The sequence below is a fragment of the Taudactylus pleione genome, unplaced genomic scaffold (assembly GCF_031769625.1).
Source record: "Taudactylus pleione unplaced genomic scaffold, aTauple2 ptg000025l, whole genome shotgun sequence".
NCBI classification, from domain to species: Eukaryota; Metazoa; Chordata; class Amphibia; order Anura; family Myobatrachidae; genus Taudactylus; species Taudactylus pleione.
The window spans coordinates 1110001-1127676 of NW_028284427.1; the positions used below are offsets into that span (position 1 = coordinate 1110001).

At 42.9% G+C, this 17676-nt stretch overlaps 1 protein-coding gene across 2 annotated transcripts in view; it reads left to right on the forward strand.

Annotated features, from left to right (window-relative positions):
* The window catches only part of ANKHD1 (ankyrin repeat and KH domain containing 1), a 396742-nt gene that overhangs the window by 292437 nt on the left and 86629 nt on the right, over nt 1–17676 (forward strand). For both annotated transcript variants that reach the window (XM_088451243.1, XM_088451245.1), the window contains exons 24-26: nt 8320–8436; nt 12634–12796; nt 16473–16920. In XM_088451243.1, coding sequence (XP_088307369.1) covers nt 8320–8436; nt 12634–12796; nt 16473–16920 — 728 coding nt within the window. The remainder of the gene's footprint in view (nt 1–8319; nt 8437–12633; nt 12797–16472; nt 16921–17676) is intronic.

Sequence of the window (17676 nt, forward strand, 5' to 3'; positions counted from 1 at the left end):
CCAGATATATTTCAGTGTGTGCATCTTATTGCTAATGTTTGTTTGACTAGGAACAAACAGCCCTCATAGTTATCACTTGTTAGCATGAGTGCATATATCCCCCTGGGAATGGTTTAAAAGTGTCTGTTTAATAGATACTAGATAATGTTACCTGATGCTGGTCTCAGTGTTCTTGTGGAGCAATACTTGCTCACTTTTACCTGTGTGCAGTTCAGTTCTGTTAGGGCATGCTGCTAGGTGTTTGCTGAATTCCCTAAAGAGCACCCCAGTGACTTAACACTGAAGGCTGCGAGTGCCGGACCCCAGTTACAAGTGTGTGTGTGTGTATGTGTGTATATATATATATATATATATATATATATATATATTATTTTTTTTATATTATATTTTCTTACATGGCCCTCGCTGGGTTTTGGTGGTTTTTGGAAAAAATGAAAAAATTGTAGTGTGAAGCATTTTTTTATTTTTGTCAATGTGTTTCGTCCGCCCCTCTCTCTCCCCTACATGTCTTTTTTGTTGTCTCAAGCCTGATTTTATTATACCCATTTTCCCCCGCTTGCTAGGACGGGGTGTTGGTGATTGAAGAGTTGGCTCTGTCCTTTTTACGTTACCCATGCAGGGTAATTGGCTGATATTCCTATACAATCTTATAATCTTAACTGCCCCTCTGTCTAATATACACTTTAAACTTGTCTCCTGGAACGAAGCGAAAACGAGTAGTTAATCATTTGAAATGATTTTCGTCTTCCAGATTGTTTTTCTTCAGGATGCTAGGCAGCGGCTTCTCTCTCCGAACGCTGTGCGTGGGTCAATGTGTTTCCACGGACTTTCATAGAAAGGCTAGGGGGGCAGTGGCTATCCTGTTTCACAAAGATCTCCATTATTCTGTTCTGCATTCCGAAATTGATCCCAATGGCCGCTATCTGCTCCTAGATGTAGAAATGTGGGGCTCCTGCTATACCTTGGTAAATATCTATGCACCTAATACTGCCACTTCTGATTTCATATGCGACCTCCCTCACCACCTAGCGCAACAAACCAACTTTCCCCTTATTATAGGCGGAGATTTCAATTCCGTGGATGATCCTCTTCTTGATAGGCAACCCCCCCCCCCCCCCCCCTAGAGTTCCCCACCATTCATCATGTAGACATATTCAGTCCCTCAAATCCACTTTCCAGCTCACTGATATCTGGCACCACCGTAACCCCACAGATAAAACTTTTACCTTTCTCTCTGGAGTACACCACTCTTGGTCCCGAATTGACGCAAATTTAATCAGCGACTCCTTAGTAGCTTCAGTTCACCACACAGATATACACAGCATCTTAATTTCAGATCATGCCCCGGTTTCACTATCTCTCACGCATTCCATACAGGCAGATGGCCCGCATCTCTGGCGCTTCCTAAGTTATTTTTATCAATCCACTGAATTCAGGGACTTTCTCACCACACAGTGGGCAAACTATTTAGATAATAACCTGGAAAGCTGGGATAGACCAACAATATTTTTGGAGCATCCAAAACAGTTATTCAGGGTCATATTATTGACTTTGTATATAGAAATAATCTGCCAAACAATATAACCTCTTACCCACTGCCTTATGTCAAGCATTGCAGGTCCATCTAGCCTCACCATCAGACGATTCCTTTCTTCATTACACGCAGGCCAAACAACTTTTTTAATTATTTTCTTTTATCCCAGGCTAAAAGAGTCCTGGTGTTCTCAAAATTTAAAAATTTTCTTTGGGGTAACAAAACTGGTCAACTGTTAGCAACCATGGCTAAATCAGGTAATCCTCGTAGATTCATTACAGCAATTAGACATCCACCCTCAGGACCACCTATAACCACTTTCCCAGACATTTTAAAACTTTTTGACTCCTATTTTACTGATCTTTACTCTGCTCCTCCTTTCGATCAAATAACACATGATATACTCATGTGAGAGGCAAACCTACTTACCTCTTTCTTCATTCCAATCAGAAACATTAGGTGAAGATATCACACTCAACGAAGTTACTGCAGCCATCTCTCAACGAAGTTACACAAAACTCCGGGCCCTGACGGCATGTCTAACGAATATTGTAAGATCTTAAAACCTCATGTTGCCCCCGCATTAGTGGAACTATTTAACGATATTCTCCACAACCACACTCCCTTTCCACATTTCAATTTGGCCCATAGTATTTTGCTTCCCAAACCCCATCAAGACCCTCAATTACTTTATTTTTACCATCCCATAACTCTACTCGACACAGATTGTCGAGTTAACCAAAATTATGTCTGATAGGCTTCATCTCATTCTTCCCCAGATTCTTACCACTCACCAATTGTTTTGTGCTTGATCATCACTCTGTCAAGGGAGTGACAGCCGCTGTGGTTGCTTCCTTTCAGTATACACATACTCAAAACACTTTAACATGCTTATAGGTTTTTATGTAGGATATTAGAACTTTTTATTTCATAACCTTGATCCACTCCTTACCATAAGTTTTCTCACAAACGTCTCTACATCTATAAATGTGTTAAACTGATCTTGTTACTGGGAGCAAATTTAAGTCCCTTAAGAAGTTTCACCTCAGGTGAAGTTAAAGTACGACTACTTAAATTTAAGTTTTTCTCTTGTTTGGTATCATAGTCTTTCCTTGCTGGTGCAGTATCCTTTTCTTGTTTTTCTTCAAAGTTCACCCTCTTCTTATATATCTGTATTATGGTTTTTAACATACTTATAGGTTTTTATGTAGGATATTAGAACTATTTATTTGATGACCTTGAGCCACCACTTTTGACATTTGACCCAGAGCTAGTTGCCCTCAAGGAGATTAAAGGATGCCTCGTTTCATCTCTGTCACACTGCCCTGAGGAAGAGATATGGTCTCGAATTGCGTAGGCAGCGTGTGACAGAAGGCTAGTACCTGACACTTAGGGAGGATATCCAGTGTCTCCACTATAGAAGGGTCCTGATGAGGTTTATGGAAGCCTCCAACATCTTTACTATAGGCCCATTTTTATGGGACATGTGGTAAACCTCAACCATGTCTCTATATGCACTTTTTATGTGCAATGTGATTGGTTTATATTTGTTTGGCTGTTATGATTTTATATGAAAATAATACATTTGTGTGACATATTACTGTTTTCTATATTCTCTCCCTATGTGGTATGAAAATTATCATTATCATCATTATATCCTCAATTGGGAGAAACGCAGCCTTTACGTTTAAAACTTAAAGAAAGTACATGGGCTGATTGAAAAGTTTGCGGGGTTTTTTGTGCATGTTTACTTAACAGTGTAAATTATGACTCCCCAGATATTTTGGAACTTTAGCTTGTCCTCTGATAGGATATGCTATGCTTGTGTAGTTATACAACACTCAAGAACCAGAGGCTCTGGGTAAAGTGTCATTGGCTGAAAACCATCTATCTTACAGCTTGCAGTCTGCTTCACTTCTGTAGCTTCTCCGGAGCAGTGCAAGGGGTCGATTCCATCCACATGGCCAGCTTGCATTGCTATGTAAAGTAAATATATTTAAAGAGCTATCTGTAATAATAAAAAATACCCCTGCCTACTGTGTAAAATAAGTGGCTAAAAAATAAAAATAATTATGGGCAAGGAGGTTGGCACTTTCTAATTTAGGGGCCTATTTATTATCTGGTTTTAGACACGATAAGTAGAATTTCTTATCACGGCAATAAGAAATTATTTACCGCCCAAATGTAGCCGGACAGTAGCAGCACCATAGACCCCGACCTTCCATGGTAGAGAGAGAAACTTATGCCGGGTATGAACAACATATCGTGCGGTTGTTTGACACCGCACAATCTGGTGAACGACTGCCCGATATATCGTCCGATCAACCTAGTGTACCCAGCTTTAGAGTAATTGGGGACCACCAGGGAATACCCTGTTCCCCCACGAGGCCAGTCCAACCCTGAATGGCTGATGGAGTATTATGTATGCTTGGAAAGGCAGATATGGTTATTGATAATGCTTTAATTTTGGAGAATCATAACAGTTATAAATATGCAAATAAGTTGCTACTTGTGCATATAAAGGCAGGTGTATTTACTGACAAACATTGCCTTAATGGAGACAAATTAAATATTAAACAGTATATTATTGGATACAAAGAGGATATGTTTATAAAATAAATAATTATTGGCAAGTAGTAAGTTAATAATTGAGAAAAATTTTTTAGATTTTTATAAACATTATGCAGGTAGGTGGTCACTTGTGCTTATGGAGGCAGAGAAAATTGAATGCATCACTAGTGGAGACAAGATAAGAGACTTATAAAGTGTGTAGATTGTTGCCAAACAGAACAATAATCATGGAGACAAAAATGAGATTGTTATAAACAGCATGCAGGTGAGCAGTTACTTGTGCATATGGAGGCAGATATGGTAAATGGCAATACTGTACCATTAAAATGTAGAGGAAAAAAATAGATGGTTATAAATAGGCTTATCTTTAAACCGGGACTCACAACCTGTGTAAATCATGATTGTACCGGTTTAAAAGGATATTATAGTAAGCCTAGTTATAAATGGGTTGAATATGGGATCCTGGCGGTCGGGATGCCGCTGGTCAGAATACAGACAGCGGCATCCCGACAGTGAGAATCCCGGCACCCATACATAAGTGTAGTAGCACTAACCCTCCCTCCCCGTTGCCTAAACCTAACCAACCCCCCCCCCCCCCAGTGCCTAAACCTAACCTCCCCCTCCCGCACCCTACACCTAACCCTTCCAACCACTCCCCCTAGGGCCTAACCCTCCCCTAACTCCCGTTTCTTATGGTGCCGGGATTTTTCAACGTGTCGGGCTTTCGGCGCCGATGTTTCGACCATCGGCACCCCGCACACCGGGATGCAGACTACATCCCGTTATAAATAATATGCAGATAAGCAGTTATTTAAGGAAAGTAGATGGCATCGAGGAGGAATGTGATGTGGACAAGTACAGGGATATGGTTGGAAGGAAACAGAATTTAGAGGATTTTGTTTTAAAAAATATAGCTTTGACTAGTACAAAGAACACAATGAAGAGGAGGCAGTAAAGTTTTAGGTTAAGAGAATGGTAGAGTGCAGGTATACAATGTAGGAGAATAACTGATTGTATAGGAAAAAGCACAAATCGAGAGGAGACAAATGGGGAATAAGGCATGTGCAGAGGCTTCCAGGACTGGGAGAAGACCAGAAAAACTGGCTGCTGACTTTAGATATTTAGGCAAAGATTGGGTCGTTAAGACAAATTGGCCACAGGCATTGCTAAATATTTTTCTTCTTCGGGGTCCATAGGGTCCACAGAAATTACCTTGGGGTATGTTGCTGGAGTTATCCAGGCACCAAACAATAACAAGCTTTCAGCTCCCAGGATGCACTGGGTCCTCCTCCATATATACCCTGCTACTCGCATTTCGTTTTTTGTTTTGCACGCAAGAGTGCTTCTTACTGAACAGGAGGACTGCTTCGGGAGTCCCAAACAAGTTTTTCTTTTTCTTTTGTAAGAATAAGCAGCACCAGGCGTCCGTGCTGTTACTCCGTCTACCCCCATCGGCCCTTCAACACCAGTGAGGGAGCTGGTGATTTCGGCGGGTGTCAGTAGCGAGTATGCTGAGCCCAGGACTGCAGCCGAAAACATTGGGGATGCAGGTAAGGTGGCTCTCCGCTGACGGCAGGAAACCACGTGGCGACATTCCGTGCCTCTGGTGGTGGCGACCTGCCGGGGAATGCTGTAGTAAGGAGCCAGGTGAACTGCCTCCCCCACTAGACCACCGGGACATGAGTGATCCTGACAGCCGGGGGTGATAATGGAGGCGGCCATGATATGTCAGTGTGCCCGGTGGATCCATACAGCAGAGGGGAGATATGCTCTCCCCGGCTGCCCCTCCCCCGACCCAGACGCTGGTCTACAGTCTAAGTTTCCCGCGTCTGGGTTGCCCCGCCCAGCCTTCCTGTATATGAGACGGCCAGTGACCACTCTCAGCTGCTCTCTGTGGCTGCAATCTTAGGAGGTTTGGTCAGTCTCTCTGTATACCTCTCCTTAGGTGGCCAGGTTATACAAAGCTCCATATCCTACTTGGCCTGGTGCTGTTCGTAGTTGACTAAGAGCTTACTGCATATATATATTTTACATTACATTATATATGCATTGCATGTGATTTGTGACATCTGTTGTGTGTTATACTGCCTTTTTATTCCTGAATGACTTGTCAGTTATAGCTATCACTGCGGTTTCTCCTCATATGCCCTCTACTACTATTGTGGGTGTGAAACATTGTCACATTGTATATTACTTTGCACAACATTTAGGGATTTTATGTCCAAAGAAACTGAAAAGCAGGTGGCTGAAGCCCGTGCGCTGGTGTCGTGTATGGCCTGTAAAGCGGGGTTATCCCCTCAGGATTTCATGCAGAATGCATTATGTGGTCACTGTTATAAAGAGTCACCACATCTGTCAAATATACCGGGTCCTGGGCAGAAACCCCCTTTGGCTTCCTTTTCCCAGATCATGGCGCAGGTTGTAGACCGGTTATCTGCTCCTAGGCCGGCCACTACTATGGGGTAGCCTCAGGAGCTACAACCTACTATGTTTATGCCCCCTATGCAGGATGCTTCCTTTGACCATCGGATTCACCTTTCTATTAAACAGGAGCGTTCCCACCCTTCATGAACTGTTTTGGAACATCCCCAAGTTAATTTCTGTGGACCCTATGGACCCCGAAGAAGAAAATAAGAGTTATGGTGTAACATATCTTTTTTACTTTTTTTTTTTAGGTCCATAGAGTCCACAGGTCACCCACTTTAACGCACAGTGTTATTGAGTAATCTTTTCTTTTGTATTTCTATGATTCCCTCTTCTTGGAGAGAGTGTTTCTGAGGTACAATTGTTCTTCCTTCTCATCTTTTCCTTCTCCTGCTTTGGGCTTTGTAACAAACTAAATGCCTGTAGCCAGAGGCGGGGTATATATGGAGGAGGACCCAGTGCATCCTGGAAGCTGAAAGCTTGTAATTGTTTGGTGCCTGGATCACTCCAACCACATACTCCAAGGTAATTTCTGTGGACCTCCAAGAAAAAGTTAACAAAGGTATGTTATACCATAACTCTTATTTGTGGTTTTATAAACCCCTGTATCCCAGCTATTATTCCATTCATAAGTCTCCCTATACAGAAATTCCGTTTTTACATGTTTTGTATCACAGTTGACAAGTTTTCCCATGCCTGTTTACTTTTCCATTAGATAGAATGCATCATAATATGGCTTATCTCACTTTCTGCATGTATACTTTGGCTGCTAGTCGCATTTTATGGTAAATGCGTCCTTATCCGTGATGAGCAGCTGACCGATCCCTTACCAAGAGTTATGCTCCAATATTTCTTATCTGTATGAAAGTATGCAAGCTGCTCTCACATTTGTGTTTCTATTTGCTTTATTATTTGATTGAAATGAAGCAGATGTGCATAATTTTGCTAATTGACATGCTTTTATACTGCTGTAAAAGGTATTCTTTTAAGCTTAAATACTCTCATTAGCCTGAATGTTTAATATATACAGTACGGGTGTGGTATATTTTGTTGACATTCATAATGTCGACATGCTCTCAATGTCAACAAAACGTCCCTGGTGGTGTAGTGGTGACTTAACTTGTTCCGTGGTCAACTGATGAGGACTTCCAGCGGTGCTTCCAGCTCCAAGTATCGATAACCGTAATCCTAATGGTCCCCCTAGTGCCTAATCACAACCTCCCCTCTCGTAGCCTAATACTCCAACTAATGCCTAACTCTTCTACCGCAGACTAATACGAACTCCACTGCTGGTCCGTGCACAATGTCGACGTTCTGTACATGCCGACATTTTTACATTATTGACATTGTGATGATCGGTGGCTTTGACAACCTACTGATAACTAAATATACCTAGATATACCCCATAGATTCCTGACACTAATTGCATTGTTAAATTCAAATTCCTTTTAAGAAACATACTAATTCTTGGGGGTGTGGTATAAAAAGTTGACATTCAGTACGTTTACATGGGCAGGAGGTCGACTTGTCATATGTCGACCATGCAGTTTCCCTTAGGGTTGTTAACTAACCCGCAGCCGAAATCTAACACCAAAATCTGCAAAAATTGGGTGTCTAGATTCACAATGTTCCATATCATCTGCATTCTGAATGTATATAATTTCTTGATGTAATATCATTATTATAATTATACTGGTTTTGATCAGCAGGAGTATTATAATATTTTGCATGTTTGATAGTGGTCCACAATTTACTTTTTTTTTTGCTGTTGAAATATTATCTAATTACAGGATCTTTTGAAGAAATGCCATCAGTGTATGGAAACAATTGTGAAGGCAAAGGACCAGCAGGCTGCAGAAGCTAACAAGAATGCAAGTATCCTGCTTAAAGAACTTGACCTTGAAAAGGTACAGTGTGATTAAAAGAGTTTGCATTAGTATTTATTAGCACATGTGTGTATTTTGTGATGACCTGGGGTAATTTAGTTCGGTAGAGGGTCAGTGTGTGCCACTGTCTAGGTGCACAGTAAGGGTCCACACACAGTTTTGCAGGTTAAATAAACAAAATGGATCTTTACTGTCAGCTTTCAGGAACAAAAATAAGAAAAATCTAGCCCCCATTCAGGGCACTACCTCACTGCTTGAACCAACAGGGCAGCTAGTCTGCAAGGGTTGGGTATGGATTGCCTGCGGATGGGATGCTGCTGGTCAGAATCCCGACACCCATAAGTAAGTATGCTAGCACTAATCCTCCCTCCTCGGTGCCTAAACCTAACCTCACTCCCTAGTGCCTAAGCCGAACTTCCCTGAACCCTAAACCTAATCCTCCCTCCCTCCCTGGTTCCTAACCCACCCCCTAGTGCCTAACCCTCCCCTAACTGGCAATACTTACCTTTGGGGTGCTGGCGGTCGGGATACTGGTGCCGGGATACCGACGCTGTTGGATTTTGGCGCCAGTGTTTAGATCGTCAGCATCCACATCACCATGATGCTGACTACATTCCATCTGCAAACATAACAGTCTTTTAGTCCTGTCTCTGACAGGTATAGACAGGGCCGCCTGCCCTGGCTTCCACAAAGTCACTCTTTTGGTCCTCCCTGACCAATGTGGTATGGACACTGGCCTCCTTGCCTGCAGCTTGGCTGCTATAGCTGCACACAAACCATCTCAGAGATTCGTGGTCCTCCCTGCCTCACAAGTCTGGACACTGGCCTCCAGGCATACTGGGCTCTATAGCTGCCACAGTCCCACTTAGACAGTCTCTCCTGGCAAGCTGACTGGTGTGCCTCCTCAGTCCCACCTGGACATTGTGCACACGGCAGCCCTTAGGTGTGGTCACACCTCCCTTTTCTTCCCTGTGTGGGCGAAACCCTCCAACCCCACACACAATCCGTGAAGCAGAGCAATGCTAATATATTTGAGTGGCAGTGTAGGGACTGATCATAAGGGAAGACCGTAACATGGTTGGTCAGCTTGACAAATAATTGCAATATTTAGGAACGAACATTCCCTGAATTTAAATTAATTACAGTTTGGAATATAAGTAGGTAAGTGGTGTGTGTGTGTGTGTGTGTGTGTGTGTGTGTGTATATATATGAGGTTCACTACACAGAATAATATCAGATTGTAACAGAACTATCAAACATACAGGAAAACATAACTGGTGTTGGGCAACTGCAAACTGCACAATATTTTAAATTTTACAATTGGCGCACCCTGATTTCCCCATGTTATGGCCAGTTCATGTGAGACTACATACTTTGCCATAACATCATTTTTGAGATTCGAAAACCAGGACCGTTGGATGGAATGAAATAACCTACTGATTTAGAACATATAGGGCCTGATTCTGAGTCGAACGCAGCAGCATCTATTTGCGATCGCCTGTCTGCGACTTTATGCAAATGCTGCTACAAACTCCTTCCCTGTATATCCGTTCTGCGAATTTGCCAAGACTGAGGTGCCCAGGTTTTCAGAACTTTTGACGCATGTACAATCAATTGACAATCTCTCAACTACGTGAACATAGGCATTGCTTGTAACTCAAAATCGGGCCCATACTGAGAATTGCATTCCAATATCAGAACAAGAGAACTGTATTGTGCAAGAATTCAGTATAAATTAGCAAGTGTTAATTGAAAAATGATTGTAATATCACTTCCTTTATCGTCCATTTGGGGGTGCCATTACCTGTGGGTTATGCCTTAGGTGGGTTGGAGGCATGGAGGGGAATATAACCCCTCCCCATAACCTGAATCCTCAGTCTTGTTTTTAATGCCTTGGAGAAGGCACTAGCTAGGTCCTAGCTTTTTTAGTTAGGTTTTTATTTATTTTCGGTTGTACCATAGGGTGCTTTAGTCCCTGATTGAGAGGGGCTAGCACTATCAGAGTGGGATCAGTTACTTAGAGGTTTGTGTGAACCAGTTTTCCCACTCTAAAAAGACGGCCTCTGGAGAGTCACTACACTTCACTGCAATGTCACTGGGACTTTCCCTATTCAGACACATCTGTGGGGGCCACAGACAAACAAGGTAATGTAGAATGGATTATAATGTAATTGCCTTGTATGTCGATATACTGCGGTGTAGCAGCAGGGCCGGATTAAGGTCTGTGGGGGCCCCTGGGCAACAAACATTTGGGGGCCCCTATTAAATGAGACAAACTGGGGGTATGCGCAATGGGACCCCAGTAGTGTCCGTGCCCACAGTGGTAGGGCCCCGTATGCAGAGCCCACAGTAGTGGTGCCCTTTATGCAGTGCCCCCAGGAGTGGTGCCGCTTATGCAGTGCCCCCTATGCAATACTCCCATTAGTAGTTCCCCCAGTAGTCATGCCTCCTGTAGTTATGCACCCTCTAGTAATGCCCCCTGTGGTTGTGTCCCCAATAGTAATGCCCCCTATATAACTACCCCCAGTAGTGATACCCCTGTAGTTGTGTCCCCCAGTAGTCATGCCCCATGTGTGCCCAATAGTAATACCCTAGTAGTAATGCCCCCTGTATAAATTCCCTCAGCAGTAATACCCCTGTAGTTGTGCCCCCTGTTGTAGTGCCCCAGTAGTAATGCCCCGCCTTCAAGTAGTAAAGCCCCCAAGAGTAGAAGCCCCCAATATTAATGCCCCCAGTAGTAATACCCCCAATAGTAATCCCCCCCCCCGAGTAATTCCCCCAGTAGAAAAGCCGATTGCACTTGAAAAAAAAAAGCTAATACTTACCTTAAGCCCCGCTGCTGTCCACGTCCATTCCGCCCGGCTGCTCCTCTGCACTATGGGAGACACGTCATGACGTATCTCCCATAGTGCACTGCATGAGCCTGAAACTGGAGCTCACGAATGAGCTCCAGTCCCTGGCTCTGGCTGACACTGTGGGGAGGGAGCCGGGCGCCCGCTGGTTACAATCAGTGGGCGTCTGGCAAATAGAGCCTCCCCGCGGTGCCGGGGTTAGGTTGGCCGGAGGAGGCGGAACTGGTTGGGCGGTCGGCTTCTAGATCACTCCATGTGTGGTCTTCCTCAGCTCCAAACATGCCATCAGCCAACCAACAGCCTTACCTGTCACCTTGCATTTTTGTGTCACTAATAACGGCGTAGTTGTCTGGGAGTTAGACTTGCATTCGATCACAAATAGCTTAATGAGCTACTTATAGATTACTGACACTTTTCAAGTAGTACTCTTTTATACCTTGATTACCTTACAATTATGTTGCTGAGCACTGCATTACCAACAGTCAGGGAATTTGACCTAGTATAGTAGCTATTGGAAATACTGTACTTTTTATGCATGCAGGTGATACATTTAGTGCTGATACTGCTTAAATGCGTTAGAGTAGTGCTTAGTAATACCCCTTTTACACCAACCGAATAACCCGGGTTATTGCCGGGTCAATCTGGGTCGAGGCTCTGTGTGAACGGTTCCCAGAAAAACACCCGGGAAGATTTACCCGGAAATCTTACTCTGGTTGAGAGCAGGGTTGAAAACGGGTTGTTCCCGGGTCTTGCGGCAGTGTGAACGGGTGCTACCCGGATTATTTGACCCGGCTACATTCCGCTATTTGTTGATTGGAGCTTCTGGGGCGCAGTCAGATTGTCATTTGTCAGTGCCCTGCAGAGAGACGCACACACAGCCATCACTTTGCCTGCCTAACCACCTGCACCACAGCCTGACCAACTGCACACAGCCTGACCAACTGCCACAAAACACAGGCTGATACACAGCCTGCCAGTCAGAACAGCAGCCTGCACCACAGCCACACATGTGCTCCGTCTGCCATCATTGCTGCAATGCTGTAAGCAGTCCCCACCCCTCTCTTTTGTGACCTCATCTTTGTCAGCCCTTAAAGACCATTTTTAATGACATCCATAGGGAAAAGCGGGGATTACCCGGGTTCATTGTAAACGGGGTCTTAACCCAGGAATAACCCGGGTCGAGTTGCAGTGTAAACGGGGTCTGAAGCCGAGTTTGACCCGGGATTGACCAGTGTTCAAATTCCGGGGACGGACCATGGATTTTGGTGTAAAAGGGGTATAAGTCTTATCATAGCAGTATTTTTAGTTAGGCTAATTAATGATTGTAACACATTTTGATTATCTTTTTTTATTGTGGGGAAAAAAGTCAAGAGAAGAGAGCCGGAAACAAGCTCTAGCAGCTAAAAGGGAAAAACGGAAAGAGAAGAGAAAAAAGAAAAGGAATTTGCAAAAAAAGAAACTTGAAGATGATGAGGATTGTAAACTTTCAGGGAAATGCGATTTGCTTGATGATGCACATGATGCTGATGGTAAGAATTAACATGGGAATAATTACAGATTAAGTAACTTGTATCAGCATCAGTGGGTATAATCTTTTTAAGATGGAAACCATCTATAGTATATCTGATATGCATCAATGAAACAGCAAAAATAACAGTAAAACCTTATTAGGGAGACTATAGTTGTCAGCACTTGTCACCACAACTGCTATCTGTATATCTAGTAAGTGAAAGCCTGATGAATTTGTTCATATTTTGCTTGCAGCCCAGCAACAAAGGTTTCTCATTTTCTGCAACTTCCTACACAATTATAAGCTTAAAACACCTTAGTATATGATACTTTTTTATTTTCACTTGGCAACTTTTAGAAAACCTGCAGCCAAACCTTCCCTTCTCTTGTATTAATTATTGATAGGGGCAGACCTATGGGCTTTGAAGGCTAACGGTAGGCTGAAAAGCTTCTCAGTTTGATGTTACTCATTTCCATTGCAGCAGTCATTACATATTGTTTAGTACAGTGTTGGCTAACCTTGACACTCCAGCTGTTATGGAACTACATAACCCAGCATGCACTGCTACAGTTTTGCTATTAGGGCATGCTAAAACTGTGGCTGGGCATGCTGGGATATATAGTTCCACAACGGCTGGAGTGTCAAGGTTAGCCAACACTGGTTTAGTGTGTTAAAATGAAGTTTACCATGCTAGGTAGATCAACTGTCGTCTTGCATGCCCGCACCTATTGAAATTTGTTTAATGTTGCAATGTACTGTAGTGCCTTACAAATCTGTGACTTCAAATACAATAATGCTCAGTGTATAAAAAACACATGAAAAGTGTTCAGCAAAACTGTAAAGAATTACTTGAAGTTCTGTTGAACACATGACACATGCATGTGTGCTTTCGATGCAATTTTCATGTTGTTCATTCTCTGAGCAGACTCCATTGAATTAAATGCCTGCAACTGCCAAACTCCACCTCCTTTATTTCTTTTGAACTTCCTTTGCACAGATGAAACCATGTGGGTGTATACTTACATTTTGTCTGTTTTGATTCAAATCACAAAATAGGTGCACAGCTATGATAGTAAGAGGGTTAACCATTTGTCAAAGATATAAAAGGGAATTCAGGTACTGGCGATGTGCCGCTAAGCATCACAGCGATGCGCAGTTACACACACGCATATAACAATTACTATAGTGCTGAAATCACATATTTTCCTGCGCACCTCTAAAGGGAATGAGGAAAAGGTTGCAATGTCAGTGGATGCGATGTGCCATTCAGACGACTAAATTGAATTCCCCCTCATAAAATCTGCTGGCTGATACCTGCTTCCATCTGTATACTCTAATCAGCCATAACATTAAAACCACTGACAGGTGAATTTAATAACATTGATTATCTCAAAACAATGGCACCTTAATACAATGAGATCTTTTGGGCAGCAAGTGAACAGTCAGTTATTGAAGTTAATGTGTTGGAAGCAGATAATATGGGTAATTATAAGGATCTGAGTGACTTTGATAATGGCCAAATAGTGATAGCTAGACCAATGCATCTCCAAAACGGTAGAATTTATGGGGTGTTCCTGGTATACAGTGGTTAATACCTACTAAAATGAAGGACAACTGGTGAACCGGCAACATGACCTTTGATGCAAAGGTTAGTCTGATCCCACAGAAGAGCTACTGTAGCACAAATTGCTGAAACAGTTAATGCTGGCTATACTAGATGAATGTCAGAACACACATTACATTGCAGCTTGCTGCGTAGCCTCAAACAGATCAGAGTGCCATGCTGACCCCTGTCCCCCGCATAAAATGCCTACGTTGGGAATATGATGGTCATAAATGGACTATGGATCAAGGAAAGAAGGTGGCCTGGTCTGATGACTCATGTTTTCTATTAAATCATATGGATGGCGGGTGCGTGTGTGCGTCATTTGAGAAATGGCACCAGGATGCACCATGGGAAGAAGGCCAACCGGCGGAAACAGTGTGATGCTCTGGGTAATGTTCTGCTGGAAAAACTTGGGTCCTGGCATTCATGTGGATGTTAATTGGACACCTAAACATCGTTGCAAACAAAGTACACCCCTTCATGGCAATGGCTTTCCCTGATGGCAGTGGCCCATTTCAGCAGAAAAATGCACCCTGCCACACTACAACAATTGTTCAGGAATGGTTTGAGGAACATGACCGTTCAAGGTGTTTATTTGGCCTCCACATTCCCCAGATCTCTGTGAGATGTGCTGGTAAAACAAATACAAGCAATGGAAGCCCCACCTCACAACTTACAGATCTGCTGTTAATGTCTTGGTGCCAGATACTATAGGACACCTTCGCAGGTCTAGTGGAGTCATGGTTCTGTTGGTCAGCACTATTTTGGCATCACGAGGGGGACCTACACAACATTAGGCAGGTGGTTTTGATGTTATGGCTGATTGGTGTAGATTTGTCAGTACCCATTTACACCTTAAACTTCATTGGAGCCAGGAGACAACCATCTGACATGTAGAGAGCAGTCAAGTGTCCTCCTAGAGCTCACTCTCCTTATGCATCCAAGATGCCATCTGTGACATACAGGAATGCTATTGGAATTGTGTTTTAGTAAGATGCTATTTCAACTCTCCATCAGTGTCCCTGTGTTGGAGTAAACATCACTGATACCCAAGCCTATGGTACAGATTGTTAACACAGCGTTTCCAAAAAGAAGTTAGAGGCCGCGATTCAATTCAATGCGATGTTGAATAGCCCCGGGAGGGAGTTCCCGGAGCTATTTAATTCAAAGTCAGTGCGCTAAGTTGGAGAATGCTGGTACTCACGACTTAACCCTGGGTGTTTAGTCGCGAGGCCGTCATTCTCCCTCTAAAGTGCTGGGCCACGAGGCTGTTGGCGCCACACTAAGACGGCCAACAGCCGCGCGACCCGGACTTTTGTCGGATTTCTCCTCGCATCCCCAGGGGAGTGAATAGCTTCGGGAGCTCCCTCCCGGGGCTATTCATCATCGCATTGACTTGAATCGCGGCCAAAGAATGTTTTCACTTGTTCACTGAAGTGTAAGTCAAAAATTGTAAATTCTAATATCCTATACAAGGATTAATCAAGTATACCGCTTTTTGGGCTACATTTTGTACAGATGTGTCCTTTCATATCTAGTCTCAATATGCCATGTAGTACGATGTGCCTGGTGTGAGTAAGCCGCCAGGACCTGTAGCGTAGGGCATCGTTTTTTGTTTTTTTTACGAAAATTACTAGGGCGCACCAAGAGACTCTGCTGATTCATTGATATGTGACACTTGTATATCTATGTGCAACTGAGACTGAAAACGGAACTTGGTGTGAAAAAAAAGCTGCTGCACCATAGCACTTCACATGCTGATTGAGGGACTCAATCGCACACATATAGAAGTCACATGTCAAATTTAATAAGCAGTCTCTCCTGGTGCGTCCCAGTCGCATCACATTGCGACTTAGACGCACTTTCTGAAAACGAAGACGGCCGGCGCTAGCCGAGCCTCACAGGACCAGGAGAGCCAAGAGTAGCTGTTTGGCGTGACTATAGCAAAGATGAGTAAGTGCAATGATTAAATGCAATGATTAATTTTAGAATTATTATTTGTAATTAGAAATGAGTGTGCACTTATTTTTTTTGTGCACAGTTACAAAAAAAAAAAGGCTTAACTATTTTTAATGCCCTTTAATTTTAGAGGAGGATGATGTCCCCTTAGAGCCACCAAGTGCAACGACAACAACAACAATTGGCATCTCAGCAACGTCTGTTACTTTTACAAATGTGTTTGGGAAAAGGGGTAATCTAATAACACCAAGCACCAATCAGAAAACGAAGAAGAACAAAACCAAAGACACCTCTTCAAACCTCCAAATAATTGTGCACGACGAACATTTGTCTATAGCACAACAAACATCAGATAATCTATTTAATGGTGAGCCTAGAGGTGGTAGTGCAAATTGCAATAGTGATTCTGACTACGTGGGTGATAATGAGTGCAATGATGAAAGCAGCATTAGTAACCAGAGTCAAGAACATAATGGCAATGCTGAAGTAAGCTTATCTGGCGGGAGAAAGCATTCTTCATTACTGCTCCATAATTATGAAGAAAAGTCCAAAATATTAACTTCTAAGCTCTCTGCAAGGTTGGTATTTGAAAATGTATTAATTTCATAACTATTTACATATTGTATGTTGACGTCTGATTTTTAAAGATTATTTTACAAATGAATGTAACTGACTTAACATGCTTTTTTCAATTGCTTCATTATGAAGCGATGTACTTTGTGTGGTTCACGACACAAACATATTGCATACAGTACCCTTAAAAGGAAGGTAAAGATGGTCCTCTACAAGAGAGCTTACAATTTAAACAGTGGTAGGTAACTATTGATGCTTATTTAGTGGAATAACTATTTTGGCATTTATGTGTAGCTGCAGGTGGCAAATTACTGTCGGAATGAGGAGACACTCTGGGCCTGAATTAGAGATGGACGCTAATGCAATTTTAATGCAGATCGAGAGATTGTTTGCCATTGCGTATGCATCGCAGTGTGCGAAGGCAGGTCTGCGATCGCACTGCGATCACGGAGACTCATCAGAATGATTGACAGGAAGTGAGCTTTTGGGGGTGTTGACTGGGGGATGGTCGGCAAAACGCCCAGTGTGAGGTTGAGGCATGAAATGCATAGTCCTCTGCTGGCGTGCATTGCTATGTTGTTCATAGTGCGTATAGTCCATTAAATGTGTTTTTAGGTCTTTTTAGTTATTAGTTTATTACAAGTAGATGGATAACAATGTTTACTCATCCTCTTTCTAGCTTTTGATAGCCTTAATTATTTAAGTGCCCTCATGAACACAAATTGAAAGGATTACTGTGCATTTTACTTAATCCAGATGTA